Here is an 18,456-nt window from a genome sequence, read left to right on the forward strand (position 1 = left end):
TGAGATGAGTTTATGATTCAGTTCTGGGATGGTGGGTAGGACGGTATATTTGCACTGTTGTCACTGTCATCTGGGAGTGTTTGCCGCCTTTTTACTTACATGTATGGCTCTTCTTGGTAGCTCCTAGCAGCCTCCGGTAGCTTGTTGGACGATCGTTGTCGTTGCCAGGAGCTGTGCTTCTTCACACCATCGAAATGGTCTAGAAAGCCATCTTGAGCATACCTTGTCCCAGCTTCGAATGCCCATGTTTCGCCCTTGGAACCGTTGCCGTTGCTGCGAACCGGCCTGAAGAACATGTGGGCGTTCGTGAACAAGTAATGAATTACACCATCTACGTTTTCGGGCGCCTGGGTTGTAACGATTGTCCTTTTGACTACTAAAGCTGATTATATGCCTCCTGTCCATCCCCCTAGTTGTCTGCTCCCTCCCCCCCAAGCCCCCCTTTACCATCCCTAAACACCTCCTTGGACCAGTGCGTCGTCGGGTCCTGCGGATCGCGGCACATGTCTTCCCACTCGCCGGTCGGAAGCCCCTCGCTCGACTGCCCCCGGCTGAAACATCCGCGGCAGCCTCTTCGTCTCATGGGACTTGGGCGGCCAGTAGACCACGTCGCCGCCCTTGGCCTTGAATGTACCCAGCGGTGTACGCTCCGCGTCGTCATCCGGGCTGATTCGCGCCATGACCAGGTCGCGCAGGTAGGGGAAAAACCACGGCTTATGCCACCAGGTTTTGATGCGCGCCTTGCCCTCGCCGCGGTTGGTGTTATGGTGCAGCATGGCCGGGACAGAGGTTGTGTAGTAGTCGGCGTAAAGAGGCAGGTCGGACCAGTCAGGGATAGACTCGAGGGAGGGGAGAATGGCGAGAGGGTTCGGAGATAGCGCCAGGTCCTCCGGGACGCCGGTGAGCCGCGTGGGCGTGATATTGAACTGGCGCGACTTGTTTTCAATGTGCTCCGTGTCCCCTAGGGCGATAAACTCGCCGTCGTCCTCTTCGTTCGTAGTCGGCAGGCACAGGTTCTGAGCATAGTCGAGGCCGACATGGTACTCCAGATCGCGGTCCATCATAAACGGTCGTTTCCCGCTACCCTCGTCTTCCCTTGGGTTTCGTTGGAATAGCCACTTCCTGTAAATCTCCTGCTCAGCCCAGATATTACCAAAGAACGCCTGGTCGCTCTTGAAATAGTAGTCGTCGTGGTTGACCACCTTGCTCTCCAGCTTCTGGTTCACTCGGCGGACATAGCGGCGCAGGTCGCCGATGGGACCCATAATGTTGCCGGTGTTGATGTACTTGGGCCGGCGGTTGTGGAGCGTGGCCCAAAAGTCGCCCATATCTTGGTCGGTATGCTCGCCATAGAGGTCCTCTCGGAGAGGGCTGTCTGGCAATTCGTCGCAATGCAAGCTCGATGGCGCATCGTCTGGCCAGCAGCGCTTGGTGGCGGAAATGACGATAGTCTGCTCGAAGGGCATGTCCTCCTTCTTGCCCGTCCACTGGGACAAAAGGCGCTCGTTCATGCGCCTGTTGGCCTCGTGGTAGCGGCGGATGAGCACGTCCGGGGGCGTCTGGAACCAGATATCAAAGGCATCCACCATCACCATCAGGTCGTTGTCGTCGAGCCGATCATCCTCATGCGTGCTGGCGTGGTTGATCTCGTCAAGGAACGTGAGCAGCCCGGATATCTTGAGCTGATGCGACCCAACATTCTTCTTGCCTGGGAACACATCCTCGGGCGAGACGCCCCAGTTTATAATGATGGGCATTGGATAGCCCATGGCCACTGCGCTCAGCATGGCTTTGCACAGGGCCGGCGACGGCCCATTGGCAGGAATGACAACCACCAGTCGCCGGTCCCCGGACGGGACATCGTACTGGATGTCTGCAAGTGAAGTTTCCGGAGCCTCCGCGTCACTGACGTCCGGGGTATCGACAGGGGCCGCTTCATCTACAGAGACTTCTCCATATCTGAGCACGCTGGGGACTGTCAATTTGTGCTATAAAACGGGATCAGGTCAGCCAGTGAGCATTCTGGGCGAGCGAACGGGCGACGCGGCGACGCGGCGTACCGTGTAGAGCACAACGAGGAGGAGGCTGGCGGCGGCGGCAGACGCAATCAACAGAAGGCCCGGGGACCGCGGTCGTCGTTGCAAAAGGTTCAACATGGCACGGTTTGGTCGGAGACGGGAGAGGGCCGCAACGTGCGACGGGACCAACCACGCGAAGAAGGGCTGGGGAAAGTCGTGGACCCATAATGCATACTTATACCTCCCAGTCCCGAGTCTAGAATGCGTCGCTGGGTGTTGGCAACCTCGTCCTGGCCATGCCAGTGGTGTTTTCAGGGAATGCAACAAGGCAACATTCCGAGTCTGAGGTCGTGGTGTCTTGGTGCTCTCTCCCTGCGTGGAATGGATTTTAACCACTAGACCAAAGACCTTGATTCTGGCTCTTGCCAGAATGCCCGCGGTTGTCTTGTAATTCCCTGGCCCTGTGAAACCGAGGGGTAGCTGGTTCCCCCCTTCTGCCTGGATTTCCACACCACTTTCATTCCTGTCTTCTCGGGACTAGCTTGGCGGTGATGAATGTCTCAGACACAACATATGAGAACACCAAGAACGTACGCGTCCAAGACCCCCAGAACCGAGAGAGGGATGCTCTCTGAAAACGTCCTCAAACGCCTTCAAATGCAAACTCTGGAGGTTTGGCGCGCCATCGCTGTGCCATCGATCAACCACACGAAAGAAACCAACCACGTAGAGAGAGTGATGGTGGCCAAGGCATAGAAAACGGCCCTCTTGTGTCGATCCGAGGATGTAGTTGAGGTGAGTGAAGTGGTCCTGGTCGGCTGAATACAGTCAACCCCCAGCGGACAAGACGAGTCTGCCCGATCACTCGAGGTCACGCCGTGGGCGCAGCCAAAGTGAGGCTATTCGCGACCAGGTACATTCCTGTCACGGATGTGTATTAGGCAAGTCACGTGTGTATTGGAACGGCACGGATTATCACACCCGCCGGGCCAAGGCGGATCGGGAGCACATGGATTGAACAACGATGTAAGGGTACCTTGAACGGATCGTATTTGTATGGCAAAGTCACTGTGGATAAGTACAACGTAGGTACCTCCACTCAACCCCACCGGGGATTACAACGTACAACGTAAGTGGCTCACAGTTCCTTACGTAACTTCTGCTAGGTTGATGTCCCACTCTCACATAAGCAAAACAGTTGTACATATACAACTTCTATTGGCCCGAACCGGACTATTACGCCTACCCATCGCAAAGTTAACCAATTTAGAAGTTTCGGCGGTGTAAATGACTACGTTGTATTCGAATTATTGAAAACCGAGGCCTATTTGGATTAACTTTCCTAAATAGGATGGAGAGGGCTGCAAACAGTAGACAGGGCGGCTGGGCGGCACTCGCTGCGGACCATGGCGCCGGGAGGGGTGTGGGGCTACGGCGAAGCGACGGGTGGGACCTCGACTCCGCTGTCGCCATGGGGGTGGGGCCGTTTTCAAGCGCTAGCTGTCACTATGTACCGGCGGTACGGTATTACGTTGTATATAGGTACACTTTTCAACGGGATGGACTTTAGGCTATCCGGAGCGGCGCTAGGCGTTGGACTACCCAATCCCTACCGCGGGTGCTGCCAGTATATATTAACACCGCACGCCCTTGCCAAGCGCCAACACCCTTAACTGGCTTACGAAGTAGATGTCTGCTTTTGGTAGTGCCAAGTAATCAGGGGGGCTATTGCTACGTGTAACGAAAATCTAAGCAAGTCAAATGCATTGCATCGCGACTTACTGGCACAGCCAATCGCTAGCACAGAGGTAGCTTGGCGGGCCCAAGCGGTCATTCGAAACAGCTGTCACGTTTTTTCTTATGATGATGTTCTGGGAAGGGGACGGAAGGGGGAGGAGTAGAGCTGAAGCGACGGGCGGAGCGGGCTAGCGTGGGCCGCGTGGCGGTCCGCAGATAGAGACGCTCCGCGCTTTATGGTCCGCACATTGTCTCGGAGGCCTCTTAGGGCTGACTTGATCACAAATCAACCTGACCTCTGCCATTTTCAGCGTTGATTAAGTGTCCTAAATTTGAATGCAGATGATATGAACAAAGTCGGACAGTGTCATAGCTATCCCTCGAAGTCTGAATCAGTAGAGACAAAGTCATCGCGCTTAATCTAAGAGACTTGACTGCTATTTTGACAATAAGAGCATGTCCTGGCCAGGATGAGCAAAAGGCAATGGAAAGTTTTGCTTGGATGCTCTGCAGAGAATTAGCTACAAGTTGACACCATGTCTTTATATACAATCCTTGTTCCGAGTTAAGTCTCTAATCGCCTGGATATAATTCTGTAATTGCGGGTGTTTCCTATGAACTCTGTGCGTCAGGATTGGTATTACGCTTGTAGAGCAACCTGACAACGGGTCCGACGGTACTGCGAGACTCGTCGTTGAGCCTTCTGTGCTTATACTCTCCGGGGTGCTCGAGGAGGCATCGTCGGTGGTCAACGCGGCCGCGAGGAGCTGTTTCTGGGCGCGGCTCATCTTTTCGAACAGGTAGTTGATAAGCTCGACAGTCATGACGGCCCGTGCATCAGACATTCTGTGATCGTTCTGGTTCACATCGCTGCCGCTGCCGCTGCCGCTGCCGCGTTGCGTGTGTAGCTCAAGCTCGCTCCGAAGTACCGAGCAGGTGTGGACGAACGTCTCGTAAATCTGCTCGCACACTGAAACTGCCTGTAGCACAAGACTGATTGCTGTCCGGGGTCCATGATGCACGACGGGCTGAGAGTCCTGGTTCCCGTTGCCGGGGACGGAGACCTCGTTCTTCTGTTGCTGTTGCTGTACCGTCGAGGTGATTCGCGCGAGAACTTTTAGAACCGACTGTGTCATGGCGAACAGCTCATCCGTAGACGGAATCCCGGCGTCGGTTGTGACCCGATAGGCGCTGAGACTCAGTTCTGTCAACTCTCGTATGTCCGTCTCCATTGCATCCCTTGTGCCGCTGGTGTTCTCTGGTGTGGGCACGGGGCTTTGGGCAGACATGGTCCCATCTGTTAAGAATTCAAGGCCGTGTTCCAGAGTAGTATCAGGGCCGAACGAAGGCGCAATGCTTGCGTCTTCCCCGTACTCCATATACTGCTCGATGGCTTGGAATGAAGCCATTGATCTCGCGTTCAGCCAGGAAAGATCGTTAGCAGGCTCCAGCGAGCTCCGCAAGGTCATGTCAGGGCAACCCGCCGTTTGAGCGGGCCCAGGCCATTTCTGTAATGGTCCATCGTTGCCAAAGTCCAAGCTCAATCTCAGGCTTGAGTTTGAGGCGCTTGAGTTTGAGGTGGAGTTTGAGGTGGAGTTTGGCAGCAAACTGGAGTCTTTGGAGCCAGTGTGAAGGGAGCTGTTGGTCGATGGCCGTCCACTCCGTCGACGTCCTGTTCCCGTGTTAATACTACATACTCAACATTGGTAAGCTGTGAGCAAAAAGGCCATCAAAAAATATCTTGATGCGTCGGCATCCAACTTACGGTTGTGTATACAAAGTGCCCCCGCCTTCGAACAACGCACACAAGGGACAGATGGGCTGCGGCTATCCTTTTCGCACCGGACTTTGAGATAGCGGCATCGATCACATGTTTGTCGAAGTGGCATGTCGCCGTCAACCTCGGACATTGGGTACATGATTGTCATTTCTTGAGACAGGTCGTCGATAGTGGATCGCACATCATGCAATGAACGGCGCTGGGGTCATGCCATCTGGGACGCCACCTTCGTCGGCGTCAACCGTATTTAAGCGATCAGCTCACGATTACCGGGCGCTCTGGCGAGCCTGGGCAGGGGTCTTCATAAGGCGGATCAACAATTGTTAAAACGTGGCTTACTGTGTGGGAGCGCATAATGCACATGCATGGGTAGATCTGATGGGAATGGTTGAACCAGTGACATGGGACTACCTATATCGCACGATACTGTCGGCACAGACACATAGCCTCAATACAACCTGTTGTACGCGCATATAGAGAGCTCTAGAGTCTGGATGTGTATGTACGTTGTACTAAGTAGATGGTGAGCGCGAGAACGCGAGAGCGGCCGAGAGAGGCAGGGGATATGAACCCCTGCTGCTTGGCCAGGCGGCCTACCGGCCAACAGAATCCAAAAGGAGAGGCATTGTAGGGAGAGAGCGCCACGTACAGCGTACGTAAGCTTATGCAGCACAGGGGGCTAGTTGAATCTCCACCAACGCGTCTGTAGTCATGCTCACCCAGTTGAGCCGTGCTCCTTCTCGGTCCTGTATTCCGCTCAATGTGCTTCCAAAGTACTCAATCTCTTCCCGCTTGTTCTTCAACGTCGCCCCAGTGCCGCCTTAGTTCTTGGAGGCCCCATCGACAATCTCTCCGTTCTCAATGTACACCCTCTCGTATCCGACCATGATCTCGCCCCTTGTGGAATCAATCCAGCCAGCCTCCGACGTTCGGCCGAGTTTCCGGTACTCCTCATCGGCGGTGAGGGCCAGCATATGCTCGATATCCCGGACCCAGTAAGTCAGAACCGCATGGGAGTTGATGACGGTCCAGCCCGGCCGGGTACGCTCCACCTTCTCCGCCAGCTTCTCCGACACGATGCTAGGGCAGAAGGTCTGAACGCCACAGATAGTCTCCCGCGTCAGCTACATATGCACTAATCATCAAGGCGTCTTTCGTCTGGCAAGAGACTGGAGGGACGGGACACTGACCACTGAGTATTTGAAAACGCCATGTCGCTTGACAAGCTCCACCCAAGCAGGGTTGATGTTCTCGTGGACGTGCTTTTCAAACTCCTCATCCGTCTTACTAGCGTCCTTGTAGTGCAAGGCGGAGACCTTGAGAACGTCGCGAGAAGCCATTTTGGAAAGATGTCGCGTGAGTAAACTGTAAAGCTCAACTGTTTTCGAAAGATGTGATTCTGACTTGAAGACTTGCGGGCCGATGGATGAGTTACTGGCTGCCGCGTTGACTTGGAACTGGGCTTTTCGTTTTTAAACCCATCTCTTGTTTGACCTTTAGCCCATGGCCGGCGAGAGGGCTGCTGACCACATGCAGGCAGCAAACTCCGCATCGTGATGTTGTTTCGGAGCGGAGTTTGTCACGGAGCAACGGCAGGTTCTCTATAATGATCCGACTGGAGGATTTCCGCACAAACATTGCCCCGCCCGGCGTCTTACTTTGCAGCCGCTTCGCCCATTCTTTTAGGCAAGGAGCCTGTAAGAGAAATCTCGCACTTTAGAGACTGATATCGGGTTTATCACTAGAGTATGCCCCTGAGATGAGCAGCGTGGGGGAAGGTCTGAGAATAGACTCGATGTAGTATTTCCCCTGGGCTTATAACTATTGTAAGCCTTAGCTCCTGTATTATAAAGAATGTCCCTAATATAACGATAGGGTAGCACTGCCTATATAGTACTTATGAAAATAGGTATAATTCAAGGATGATTGTGTCTAACTAGCAGAGTATAATAGACGGCTAGCAATTAATCTGATTCGTTGCCCCCTACCTTGTGCATGCTCACGGCCTGACCACCAAGTACTTTATCTCTTCACTCCTCGCGACCACCCACTTCCTTATTCCGCAGGCGATATAACCGTTTGACAAGCGGCGGATTTAGCCCCACACACCGGTCGTCGGCGTTCGGCACGTTGTATCAAGCATAAGACAGCCCGAGATCGCAAACTCATCGAGACATTCGACACCACACTTCTATTCTACAGCAAAGTCTGCCTCTTAGCCCCACGCTCAACATCCACACACACCATCGAGCCGCTCTTGGACCCAACCCCAGCTGAGTCTCGATCATGTCGATATTGCACCTCGTGCCGGTGGTCACGTCTACCGTGTCACTATGGTTCGCCTTTGACCAGTTCTTCTTCCTTGGGATCTTCTTGAACAAGAAGGTCGAGCCGAACGCCAAAGACGTCATCACCCCGTACTGGAACACCATGATCAACACCGGCCTCCCCATTGTCATCGCGCCGCTCCTCGGCACCATAGCCTCCACCATCGCCATCGTCACAACCACCTCGGAGGAGCACCTCCGCCAGAAGGGTTCCTTTTCATGGTACATTGCCAGCATCGCCCTCGCCGCTGCGCACTTTGCCTTTGTGCCCATCATTCTGCCCAAAATCAAGGGGTTGCAGAACGGGGGGCTGACGCCCGTCCTCCGACGGTGGATGGGTATTCACGTTACCCGCAGTGTCACCGTCGACCTTTTCTGCTGGATCACTTGCATTGTCGCCAGTGCAAAGACTCTGTCGGCCTGATTCCAGAAGACAAGAGAATCCGGCGGCGGAGTTTCAGGTGTAAAAGTGGCTGCACGGGTATTACATTGGCGGGTGGTGGAATATAGGGGTTCGGTGGAGGGTTTGAGTGGACGCGGGACCAAGAAGTGGAAAGAAAGACTGTCGGTGCAGGCGAAAGTCGGCTCAATGGTACATGTCGGCTCAATAGTACGATAGCGGCTTATTGTTAGCATGTCGGCGTGGTCGAATAGGTTATTTGGACGGTAGTAATCAAGTCTGCATCCTGATAATGGTCCTTTGTCGCCGAATTCGGCCGAGCTCCTGGGGCGAGCCTAATAATGCATTGGTTCTATTTTCGGTTTACAACTTTCCCCCCTACGCACTGCCGTAGATCGGACGCTCCGTTGGACGGAGCGGACTTGCTTGTGAAGACTAGTCGAGGTATGTCCGCAGCCAGTAATCAGGTACAGTGGAGTGGACGGTTTGGCTGCCGAGTATAAAGTGCCTAATCAAGACACAGTACATCTGCGGACGATTTCCCGCATCCTACCTATTCAGATATTCAGCCCGCCTAACACCTTATCAGTTCGGTATCAACCGTCGCCATCATGCAGCCCATTCGCGTGTGGATGGCCGGTGAGTACTCACAATTGCCCTGCTCCACCACAGGCTCATGTTTAATGGTCCCCCAGGTCCTAAGGAGATGGCCGGCCCAAATCCGTGGAAGGTATATTTTTATAGGGGATTGATTACAGTGGCTTGTACTAAGTATGGATAATGGTGCTTTATTCAGGTCATCTTTGTCCTAGAAGAGCTGGGCCTTCCGTATGAGCTCAAAGTGATACATGCCAGCACCATCAAGTCGCCCCCTTTGACCGATCTCAACCCCAATGGCCGAGTTCCAGGTGCGTACTAATGTGCTTTTGCGTGTCTGTTTCGGGACCAAAGAAACTAATACTACGCAGTTATTGAGGATCCTAACCGGGATCTCGTCCTTTGGGAGTCCGGTGCTGTGCTCACCTACCTCGTCCAAGAATACGACAAGAACCAAAGGTTGACATTCGCCGGCGGAAACGAGGTGCACCATGTGAATCAATGGCTTTACTTCCAGACCAGTGGTCAGGGTCCTTACTTCGGCCAAGCTGCATGGTACGTCCTTGCCCCCTGACGCGATGTTGTCAAGTTCTTTTTGCAAACGATGATTCTGCAGGTTTAGAATGCACCACCCCGAGCGCGTTCAGTCGGCCATTGACAGGTATACCAATGAGATTCGGCGTGTTCTGGGAGTGCTGAACACGGCTCTCGAGGGCAAAGAGTGGCTGGTCGGCGACAAGATGACGTTTGCCGACATGGCGTTTGTGTCCTACAACAGCCTCGTGCACATGGCTTTGGATTGTCAGCCGGAGGACGCTTTGAAGGAGTATCCCAATGTTGATGCTTGGCATCAGCGCATGGCGTCGAGGGATTCGTGGAAGAAGGTCACGGAGATGAAGGGCACCCTCGAGGTCAACGTGTAAACATCAATCTGTTCTTAACGAATCATCAATTAGTGTCTTTGGGTAACCGAATACGCAGATAGCCCTCAAAGTGTCATCACTGAATGTGTTCCTTGGCCATGCTCACCGTGACTGGGATCATGTCGCCCCTTACTGTGCTGGCCCAGTGGAAAGGGAAAAGAGGACTCTGGGGCGAACGACACCCGCAAGCAAATGTGTTGGCTTCGCCTGGGAATTATATCGATAGAAAGCAATGGGAAGGGCTCCGCCTATATGGCCTACCTATACTGAGTATGTACTTCGTAGTGGTGTATGTACGTTATACACGTGTACATCGGGAGCGCTGGAAAAGCGCGCTAGTAAGAGACTAAAAACACCCTTGTTTCCTTTCCTGCCTGTTGATTAGCTGGCGAACTGTGTGTTGTATAACTTAGTATGAGTTGCCCGGTCATTGGTCGATGGAAATTTAACGTTTCATGTGCATTCCTTGGTGTATGTACCTAGTCTTATTCGTAGGTACTTAGTATGTCTTCAAGTAGTACTTACACACCACTAATTATATGCTGAATGATGTACCGCAGGCTGTACAAGTTGTACTACATGTATTTCGTAGGGCTGCGAAGGTACTCCGCACAACGCTTTCATTGGGGGTCCGGTCCGGCTCACCTCTTATAGTGGAGCCCGGTCATGCAGGCAATCACTTTGGGCCGCCCGACGCCCCCAACAGCCTCCCAAAGTCCGCCAACGTCCGCCCTGTCCACTAATTGTCCGCTATCCCGCCGACCATATACATAAGACTGCGAGGCGGCCACCGCTGGACCCTCTTCAATATCCGTTTCACGTCTCGCTCTTTCTTAGCATTGGGGCACCGGAAGTTTCTTGCGAAAATTCAATAAACGATATCGACGTCGAGTACATACCGTACATACCCACCCACAATATGGCGGCGGACTCGGCTCCCCGAAAATATGGCATCGTCGTGGTTGGAGGCTCCGGCTACACGGGCACGCTGATATGCAAACACATCGCCGCCAAGTTTCCCACGGACCTGAAATGGGCAGTCGCCGGTCGGTCAAAGGAGCGACTCGAGAAGCTGGCAGCCAAGTTGGCAAAAGAGTACCCCGATAGAGTGCAGCCAGGTGAGAAGATGCAGTCGCACGCGGTATAGCTTGGCAGGCCAATGTCAATACTAACTTGGGTCCATCAGAGCTCGAGATTGTCACGCCTGAGGATACCAAGACGCTGGGAGAGGTCATTGGCAGGGCCAAAGTGTGCATCAGCAGCGTTCTCTACTCTGTTGACGGAGAAAACGTCATACGGGCCTGCGTTGAGCAGCGAACTGACTATGTTGACTGGTTTGTTTTGCCCTTTTCCTCCGTCCCTCACATGCATTTGATGATTTCTGACAGCGATTCGCAGCGCCGCGGTTCCTCCACTTTGCCGCGACTGGATTAACAAATATCACAAACAAGCCGAGGAAAATGGCGTTGCGGTAGGTGGCCACCGCGACTTTCAAATTGTGAATCTTGAAAAAGTCGGCTGACCAGCTTCATCAACAGCTCATTCAATCTTGCGGATTCAGGTCAGGAGCAATGGATCTTGTTGCTATTCACGCCTCCCGCGAGCTCGAGCAGAAGTGGTCGGCACAGATGGGGAACATGACGATGCGGATCGATATGGTTGAGTATGCACAGTTGCACCCCTATCTTCCTGATCGCCACTGGGTCTAATTCAGCTCCAGGTCCAACATGAGCGGCGGTACAATGCGGACAATGCTCTCATTCGGAAGCGAAGGCCCGAAAGCCCTCGCCGAAGCCGGCCACCCATCCTTCCTGACGCCGATACCTTACACAAATACCCTTAAGACGATCCGTGGAATCCACAAAGATCCTCGGCTCGGGATACTGACAAACTCGTCGCCGCCTGGCGACCAAGCCCGCGGCCTCATCAACAGGTCGTGGGGTCTTCTGGGCGGGCCCAAGAGCAGCTGGGGCCCCAACTTCCAGTACAACGAGTACGAGAGAGCCGGGTCGTACCTGGGCGCCATTGGCAACATGGTCCGCTGCTACGTCATGCTCACCGTGTTCTCCTGGGTCCAGTATCCCTGGTTCATGAACCTCATCATGCGTTCCGCGCCGGACCTGGGCACCGGACCGTCGGACGAGCAAATCAGGAGCACGCCCTTCACTGCGGCGGCTTTCATCGAGGCTGACCCGGCGGTGGAGAAGAACCGTGGCAAAGGCTGCCTTATCGAAATGACGTACACCGAGGGGGGCTATCCCTTTGCTGCTATGCTCACGGCTCAAGCGGCAGGTACGCTGCTGTACGACCGGAACCTGCCAGCTGGTATCAAGGGCGGATGCCTGACGGCCGGAGTTTTGGGTCCGGATTTTGTGGAGAGAGTTAGGTCCGGAGGCCTGGAGATGGAGACCATCATGGTTGAGAATGCGCAGCACTGAGTGTTAGCGGGACTGTACGCCTGGACCCAAGCACTTGTGTATACCTATCCTATTAATACCTATTACCTTTTTGAGTGCGACTTGACGCTAAAGATTTCTCTGCTTATTCTGCAAATACTAGCTAATTAGGTTTCTTGATTGGTTAGTGAAGGTGAGGCGATGACTGGCTCTAATCCGCACGTTTCGTATTTAGCGTCAAGCCGCACTGGATGGGATACAAAATACTGTTAGAGCATCGCCAGGTGGCCTCCCCTGGGCGGGGGCACCCTTTCGCTTCTCTTCCACCTTTCCTGTCCGACGATTCCCGCCTTCTCTCTCGTTTCCTACCCCCACGGCTAAGGTTCTTTAAACCAGTAAAACCGCGAAATATGTACATAGGTGGTCAAGTTCAAAGACAGGGAGAGCCTAGTACAACCCAGCCTATTTTAACCAGGCCCGTTTACAACGTAAGCCCACGAGCGGCCCATTACGAAGTACGAAGCGCAAACGGCCATAGTGGGCCGCCTTAGTAAACCCCGCTCTTAAGGCTGCCCAGACTACCCTTATAGTGGACCGGCTTTTCTGGGCCGCCCATTACGCCCAAATTAAAGATTGGGTCCTATCCTATTTCGACCGCAAGGGGTAAGAACCCTACCGACGGCATGCGAGGTACCTAGATGTGTATAGTAAGCGAGATTATACGTTGTATATGTAGGTACCCTAAGAACCATAGAATTGGTATGCATACCACACTAGGTACACTGCTCTGTTGAGTTAACGACCTGGCGCCCCATACTTCCTAGAATCAGCCAATCTAATCTGTACAATGATCCTTTTTACAGGGCTTTGAGCCGCCCCAGTCTCAGGTGCGGAGTTTACGGTACGTAGCGTGCAGCTCCGCTCGGCTCTGTCTCATACTGCTGCCGCACGACGCAGCCCCTATTGGTATGTACGTTGTACCTATGTTGTATGTACAGTACATAAGTTTCTGCCTCGCTCAGCCACTTACATACAACGTAGATGCACCTATGTAAGCCCCTTCCCAGATCAGCTCCCGAGTGCAACGTGACCTTCTCCCAATGTACTTAGTACCGTTGTGGGTCCTACCATGCGACTACCTCGCACTCGCTTGAGCTGAGCCGATCTCGCACATGGCTTCGGCCGGACCCGCCTCCGAGGGGGCCCCACAATCCTACCGAGCGGTATCCACCGATATCCTCCCGGTTTGTGACGAAATGTCCCGACGCTAGTCCCTAACCTCCCGGTCGCGCGTGGTATCGACCGACGTATTGGTACAGGAAGCCAGGAAAAGAAAACGCGACGCGCACCTGCGGCCGAATCTGGTCAACTCGATCGATTTGGGAAACCCACATAGCCAACATCATCTTCACAAGCACGGTCGCCCACACCCACACTCCTATGCACACCTAGTCATCGTCCACTACAACATCTCCACCCTCTCAAGATGCCGCAGACACACGACATCCTGCCATGGGAGTTCTTCAACTTCGAGTTCGTCCGCGTACTGGGCCATGGCGCCCACACAGGGCGCCGACGTGGGCGAGTGTCTGGAGGCGGCTTCCAAGATCAAGAAGAATGATCCCGAAAGCTGGTACCGGGCGTGGACGGAGGCGGCGGAGTTCGCCGAGGAGGCAGCGGACACGGCGCTGAAGGTTGGTGACAGGGAAGCGGCGAGGTGGGCTTTCTTGAGGGCGTGCAATTACAGGCGCGCGAGTGAATAGTATGTATGCCTCTCTGTTGGTGACATGGAGCGAGCAAGACTAATGGCAGGGCGTTGGGCAGTATGTTACATGTCAACCCATCCGACCCTAGGCTGCTGCCCATCATGGAAAAGTCCGTGTCCAACTTTCGTAGCGCGTGCGCTCTCTTCGATAACGCCGTCGAGACGTTTGAGATCCCCTACCAGAACACCAAACTTCCCGGATACATGTACCTGCCCACACCGAAATCCGCAGGGACAACAACACCCCCGGCAGAAAAGGTCCCCCTGCTCCTCGCGCTCAATGGCTTCGACTCTACACAAGAAGAACTATACTTTGTCACCGCATCAGGCTCCGCGTCCCGAGGGTACGCGGTGATGACGTTTGACGGCCCAGGACAAGGCATCGTGCTTCGACGGCCAGGCCAGCCTCCGATTCGCAGGGACTGGGAAGTGGTAGTGTCCACCGTCCTGGACCATCTTTGGAAGCTGGTCGACGAGCATCCGGAGTGGAACATTGACCCCGACCGAATCGCCGTCATGGGCATGGCCATGGGCGGCTACTTTGCGCTCCGCGCCGCCACCGACCCCCGCATCAAAGCCTGCATCTCCTGCGACGGCTTCTACGACTTTGGGCCCCAGGTCCGGTCGCGGTCGCCGTTCTTCCTGAAATACTTGTCGGACGGCACGGCGGATACGGTGCTGAGGTGGGCGGCGGGGCTCAACATGCAGCACCAGCTCGAGTTCGGCCACCTGCGCATGGTCTTTGGCACCGATTCGTGCGTCGACGCGCTGCGCAAGCTGGAGAACATTTCGCTGGAGACGCCCGGCGAGGAGCCCATCTGCGCCAAGGTCAAGTGTCCGGTCATGGTCACGAGTGCGCGCGATTCCATCTACACCGTCGAGCCGCACTTGACGTACCAGAAACTTGCCCAGTTTCGAGGCAGCGAGGACGGGTTGACCATGTGGGATCCGGTGGGGCCGGGTCAAGGCTCGCTGCAGGCCAAGTTGGGCGCTGTTTCTCGCTTCCAGTTGAAGATTTTCTCGTGGATGGATGAGGTTTTTGGGATCCAGAGACCGCCGATTGAGAACCGGCCGATTTGAGTAACGTTATGTAGCTTGCGAAGATATATTTCATGCGGAAGGAACTCTGGATACATGTCATCATAAAGACATGGTGACTTTTCTCTCGTATCTTGTGGTGGTGGTGGAAGTTGGAACGCATCTGGTCAGGATCTGGAGAGTGTACAATTACATAAATCAACCATTGCGAAGGGAAGCAAAATACAACCTGGATCGAACGCGAAGATGCACTTGGTGAACAGACTCATTGATTCGATAATACATGTACAGATTCTATAACAAACTCCCTACACGTATGGCGGTCAAGCCACCAACACAGCCTTCCCCCATTCGGTAAACTGGGCCTCATCGTCCGCAATTATTTGCCCGACATGCTCGCTTCCGTACAGCGCAAAGGTGGCTTCAAAGTGGTCCAGATCCCTCCAGGTCAAGATGGCCATGGAATCGAAGAGAAAGTCTTCCTGGTCGCCCAGCACCACGTTGGCGGAGAAGCAGGGCCCGCTGCGGTCGACGTAGGACCGCTCGTGGGATAAGGGAAACGCGTCGCCCGAGATGTTCCTGAGGAGGGGCATGTGTTGATTTTCGTAGTAGTCGCGGAACTCGGTTGGGGTGAGGTCTTGGCGGCGACGGCCGAACAGGAGCATCTTGACGCCTGCGCCGGCGACGGTGGTCATGGTGGGGAGTCTCATGTTGAGAGTATGGCAGAGGTTTGTCTTGCTTGCGTGCGTAAGGGAATGCGAGTGCGAATGGAAGTAGCGTGTGTAAGTTGGAACTTGGCGCTTCTGGGAATGAGCTTTGGTGCCGGCACGCGAGGAGAGACAGGACAGGACTGGCTTGAAATGATCGTGACCACACGCGAGGAGAGACAGTCGTGACCACACGCGCTGTCAGTCTACTTTAAATATGTGAAGGAGTCCTGATCCTAGCTATACAACGACGCTGCTGCTCCGGCCCCGGCCGGCGGCTTCTGGTCCCGGTAACAGGAGTCGTGTAGGCGTCAAAATGACAGGGGGTATGAAGGCTGCCATGTTGTCGGAGTGTCCCGCTGACAGAGGAAATAAAGATCGGGAGAATAGTATATTTTATCCGTTAAGGCTGCGCCAACGAAAAAGAACCGTTGATGATGATGGCTGTGCTGGGCCCTGTCTGGGATAGTCTCTACATGCAGACTCCAGTTCTGTCTGTGGCTGGACTTTGCATCAGAATACTAATAAAAGCAGTACAAATAGTAAAATAGTGAACGTAGCTTACTATTTGTTTCTTTTATGAAACGATTATAATTTGTAGTCTGCTGTCTCCGCTTCATTCCTGGAGTGCGGTAAATCCGCATATGTGAAGTTTTACTTGAAGTTCACGACTCTAGAGACACTGCTAAGATACCTAGGTACCTAGGTACCTATCTGAATTTCATGCCGCTATCATTTGTGTAGGTACGTACGTTGTACCGCTAGTGTACGTTGTACAGTGTACTGACAGGCCGATGTGATTGGTACCTAGGTTGTAGAGCGCTTAGTAAGAGTGCCGGTACGTAGCGGAAGTTAGGGCTAGAGGCCGTTGTTCGTTTCGGCTAGTATTGTGGGGTAGTCCCTTTCGCTTAAAAAGACGCTAGGTTTATGAAATTTGTGGGATAATACGGTAGTGTCCTAAGCTATCGGGTACACCAACTTGTAACCTTGAACCTTGCCCTTGCGCACTTGATCGATTCCTTCTGCAATCTCTTCCAAGCCACCTTCTCGAAGCTGCCAGTCAGGACCCCGCACCAATCCCTCTTGGGTCCATCTCTCAGCCGCCCTGTATAGCTGGGCCGCGAACTGACGATCCGATGGCGAGGCGGGTCTACCGTACACGCCATCCAGCTTCACAGCCTTCCCAAAGAGCGACAGCGCCTGGACCCAGTCCACGGTCACGTCTCGCCGCGTATACTTGACCTGCGTCGGCGGGGCCTCGAGTCCGATGTATTTGCCCCCCTTGGCGCCCAGGGCCTCGAAACACATGGTCATGGTATCGGCGGATGTGACGCAGTCGAGAGCGTGCACCAGCGTGTTGCGGGTGAAGTTTTTGATCTCTCGGCCGCAGGTGCTTGAACGGTAGTCGAACGTCTCCGCCGCGCCGAGGTCCTTCATGGTGGCGTTGGCGTTGACGCTGCAAGTGACGACGGGTTTGATGCCGGACCTAAAGTGAGTCGTGACGTCTCAGCTCAAGCTCGCGAGGTGTCCGCGTGGATTCATCTTTGCGGATAGAGTCCTTACAGTTTCAGAAGCTGAATGGCCATCCGGCCGGAAGCTGTGTTTCCACCAGCAACAAGAACGTATTCCGGCCTCTCACCCGTTTCGGAGCCAGGCATGGCCAGTCCGAGCTGCTTGAACATGGCGTAGCCCACGGTTCCGAATGCCAGCGCCATCGTACTTGCCTGGTTGGATGACATTGATGCGGGCACCTTGCAGCAAAGGTCGGCCGTTGCAACTACGTGATCCGCAAATGCACCAGATCCCACATTGTCCGCGTTCAGGCCGTGGACGAATCCAAAAACTCGATCACCGGCTTGGAACCTCGTAACAGAACTTCCCACCTCGACGACAGTGCCTGAGAAGTCGTAGCCACCGATTCCCGGGCTCGGTGAGTTGTCGATGGTCTTCGCATCCGCGGGGTTCAAGGCCACGGCAGTAGTCTTGCATAGCATCTGGTCTGGCTGTAGATCGGGTATCGGCGCATCGTGGATGACTTTGTATTCGCCGGGACCTTTCCCGACAAGTGCCTTTCGGACGCTCATTTCTGCAACGGTAGAGGACTCGCAACGGCAGAGGACTCGCAACGGCAGAGGACTCGCAACGGCAGAGGACTCGCAACGGCAGAGGACTCGCAACGGCAGAGGAGTCGCAACGGCAGAGGAGTCGCAACGGTATGAATGGGGATCAACACTTGAAAATCGAGAGACAGCTGCGTGACGTGAACTTGACGATAAGCTCACCACGCGTTCATGTGGCCTAACAACAATGTTTCGCGGAGGTTCAAACTTGAAGGTGGTTACAGACGTGATGGCGTTTTGGTCGTCGTCTATTATCTCGGTGGAATACCTTCGATTGAACCGTCGGCGCAGGAATCTGGAAATATGCCGACTACGGGGCTTTTTGGCCAAGGTGAAGCCTGATGGATTCCGCCGTGCCGGCGGTATCCCAACGAGCCGCCACCGCCCTCGCCGAGAAAGAGTAATCCACCGGTCCGGGTTCCACATCAGGCTTACAGGAGGAAGAATGCCCTGCCATATCAAAGACAGGCCAGGTTGCACTCTTGTTTCTATCCCACTGCAGCCTGTCTGTGTCTATACATTTCCTGGAGCTGGCTTCACTCGAATTCTCGACATCTAACCTTCAGAAGCAACACCTCCTTTCTCATTACACAGGCACGAATCTCGAAGCATCGGCTCATCGAGATACGATTCTTAGCCATCACTCAG

At 54.2% G+C, this 18,456-nt stretch overlaps 8 protein-coding genes across 8 annotated transcripts; 4 read left to right on the forward strand and 4 right to left on the reverse strand.

The window, feature by feature from the left end:
- Positions 1–409: 409 nt before the first annotated feature.
- On the reverse strand, positions 410–5,224 carry ACRALDRAFT_1070608 (uncharacterized protein; the record flags this gene model as incomplete). The annotated part of the gene is made up of 5 exons (XM_071017787.1): positions 410–551; positions 589–1,988; positions 2,061–2,390; positions 2,613–2,836; positions 4,306–5,224. The coding sequence occupies 5 exons, from the start codon at positions 5,222–5,224 to the stop codon at positions 410–412; spliced, it is 3,015 nt and encodes a 1,004-aa protein (XP_070875342.1).
- Positions 5,225–6,356: 1,132 nt separating this feature from the next.
- On the reverse strand, positions 6,357–6,952 carry ACRALDRAFT_1081776 (uncharacterized protein; the record flags this gene model as incomplete). Its single annotated transcript, XM_071019211.1, has 2 exons — positions 6,726–6,952; positions 6,357–6,629 (listed from the first exon to the last, which is right to left on the reverse strand). The coding sequence occupies exons 1-2, from the start codon at positions 6,873–6,875 to the stop codon at positions 6,357–6,359; spliced, it is 423 nt and encodes a 140-aa protein (XP_070875343.1). The 5' UTR covers positions 6,876–6,952.
- A 687-nt stretch (positions 6,953–7,639) lies between these two features.
- On the forward strand, positions 7,640–8,553 carry ACRALDRAFT_1063703 (uncharacterized protein). Its single transcript, XM_071016843.1, has one exon. It carries the CDS (start codon positions 7,822–7,824, stop codon positions 8,284–8,286), a length of 465 nt encoding a protein of 154 aa, XP_070875344.1. The 5' UTR covers positions 7,640–7,821; the 3' UTR covers positions 8,287–8,553.
- Positions 8,554–8,873: 320 nt separating this feature from the next.
- ACRALDRAFT_1081774 (uncharacterized protein) lies at positions 8,874–9,782 on the forward strand (the record flags this gene model as incomplete). The annotated part of the gene is made up of 5 exons (XM_071019210.1): positions 8,874–8,901; positions 8,958–8,992; positions 9,059–9,170; positions 9,231–9,414; positions 9,476–9,782. 5 exons carry the CDS (start codon positions 8,874–8,876, stop codon positions 9,780–9,782), a joined length of 666 nt encoding a protein of 221 aa, XP_070875345.1.
- A 783-nt stretch (positions 9,783–10,565) lies between these two features.
- ACRALDRAFT_1076432 (uncharacterized protein) lies at positions 10,566–12,318 on the forward strand. Its single transcript, XM_071018509.1, has 5 exons — positions 10,566–10,900; positions 10,969–11,116; positions 11,181–11,253; positions 11,321–11,445; positions 11,503–12,318. The coding sequence occupies exons 1-5, from the start codon at positions 10,702–10,704 to the stop codon at positions 12,218–12,220; spliced, it is 1,263 nt and encodes a 420-aa protein (XP_070875346.1). The 5' UTR covers positions 10,566–10,701; the 3' UTR covers positions 12,221–12,318.
- Positions 12,319–13,692: 1,374 nt separating this feature from the next.
- Positions 13,693–15,196, forward strand: ACRALDRAFT_2053572 (uncharacterized protein). The gene is made up of 2 exons (XM_071021678.1): positions 13,693–13,940; positions 14,003–15,196. The coding sequence occupies exons 1-2, from the start codon at positions 13,732–13,734 to the stop codon at positions 15,021–15,023; spliced, it is 1,230 nt and encodes a 409-aa protein (XP_070875347.1). The 5' UTR covers positions 13,693–13,731; the 3' UTR covers positions 15,024–15,196.
- Positions 15,197–15,230: 34 nt separating this feature from the next.
- On the reverse strand, positions 15,231–15,819 carry ACRALDRAFT_1063699 (uncharacterized protein). Its single transcript, XM_071016842.1, has one exon. The coding sequence runs from the start codon at positions 15,674–15,676 to the stop codon at positions 15,305–15,307; it is 372 nt and encodes a 123-aa protein (XP_070875348.1). The 5' UTR covers positions 15,677–15,819; the 3' UTR covers positions 15,231–15,304.
- An 826-nt stretch (positions 15,820–16,645) lies between these two features.
- ACRALDRAFT_1070601 (uncharacterized protein) lies at positions 16,646–18,449 on the reverse strand (the record flags this gene model as incomplete). The annotated part of the gene is made up of 3 exons (XM_071017786.1): positions 16,646–17,174; positions 17,252–18,258; positions 18,369–18,449. The coding sequence occupies 3 exons, from the start codon at positions 18,447–18,449 to the stop codon at positions 16,646–16,648; spliced, it is 1,617 nt and encodes a 538-aa protein (XP_070875349.1).
- Positions 18,450–18,456: the final 7 nt, after the last annotated feature.

The sequence above is a fragment of the Sodiomyces alcalophilus genome (genome assembly GCF_042370955.1).
Source record: "Sodiomyces alcalophilus JCM 7366 unplaced genomic scaffold ACRALscaffold_4, whole genome shotgun sequence".
Classification (NCBI taxonomy): Eukaryota; Fungi; Ascomycota; class Sordariomycetes; order Glomerellales; family Plectosphaerellaceae; genus Sodiomyces; species Sodiomyces alcalophilus.

Coding starts and splice junctions, on each gene's coding strand:
- ACRALDRAFT_1063703 (XM_071016843.1), top strand. CDS start 7,822: ATGTCGATATTGCACCTCGTGCCGGTGGTCACGTCTACCGTGTCACTA.
- ACRALDRAFT_1076432 (XM_071018509.1), top strand. CDS start 10,702: ATGGCGGCGGACTCGGCTCCCCGAAAATATGGCATCGTCGTGGTTGGA. Junction 10,901..10,968: donor CCCCGATAGAGTGCAGCCAG/GTGAGAAGATGC, acceptor TGGGTCCATCAG/AGCTCGAGATTGTCACGCCT. Junction 11,446..11,502: donor ATGCGGATCGATATGGTTGA/GTATGCACAGTT, acceptor ATTCAGCTCCAG/GTCCAACATGAGCGGCGGTA.
- ACRALDRAFT_2053572 (XM_071021678.1), top strand. CDS start 13,732: ATGGCGCCCACACAGGGCGCCGACGTGGGCGAGTGTCTGGAGGCGGCT. Junction 13,941..14,002: donor TACAGGCGCGCGAGTGAATA/GTATGTATGCCT, acceptor GGCGTTGGGCAG/TATGTTACATGTCAACCCAT.
- ACRALDRAFT_1063699 (XM_071016842.1), bottom strand. CDS start 15,676: ATGACCACCGTCGCCGGCGCAGGCGTCAAGATGCTCCTGTTCGGCCGT.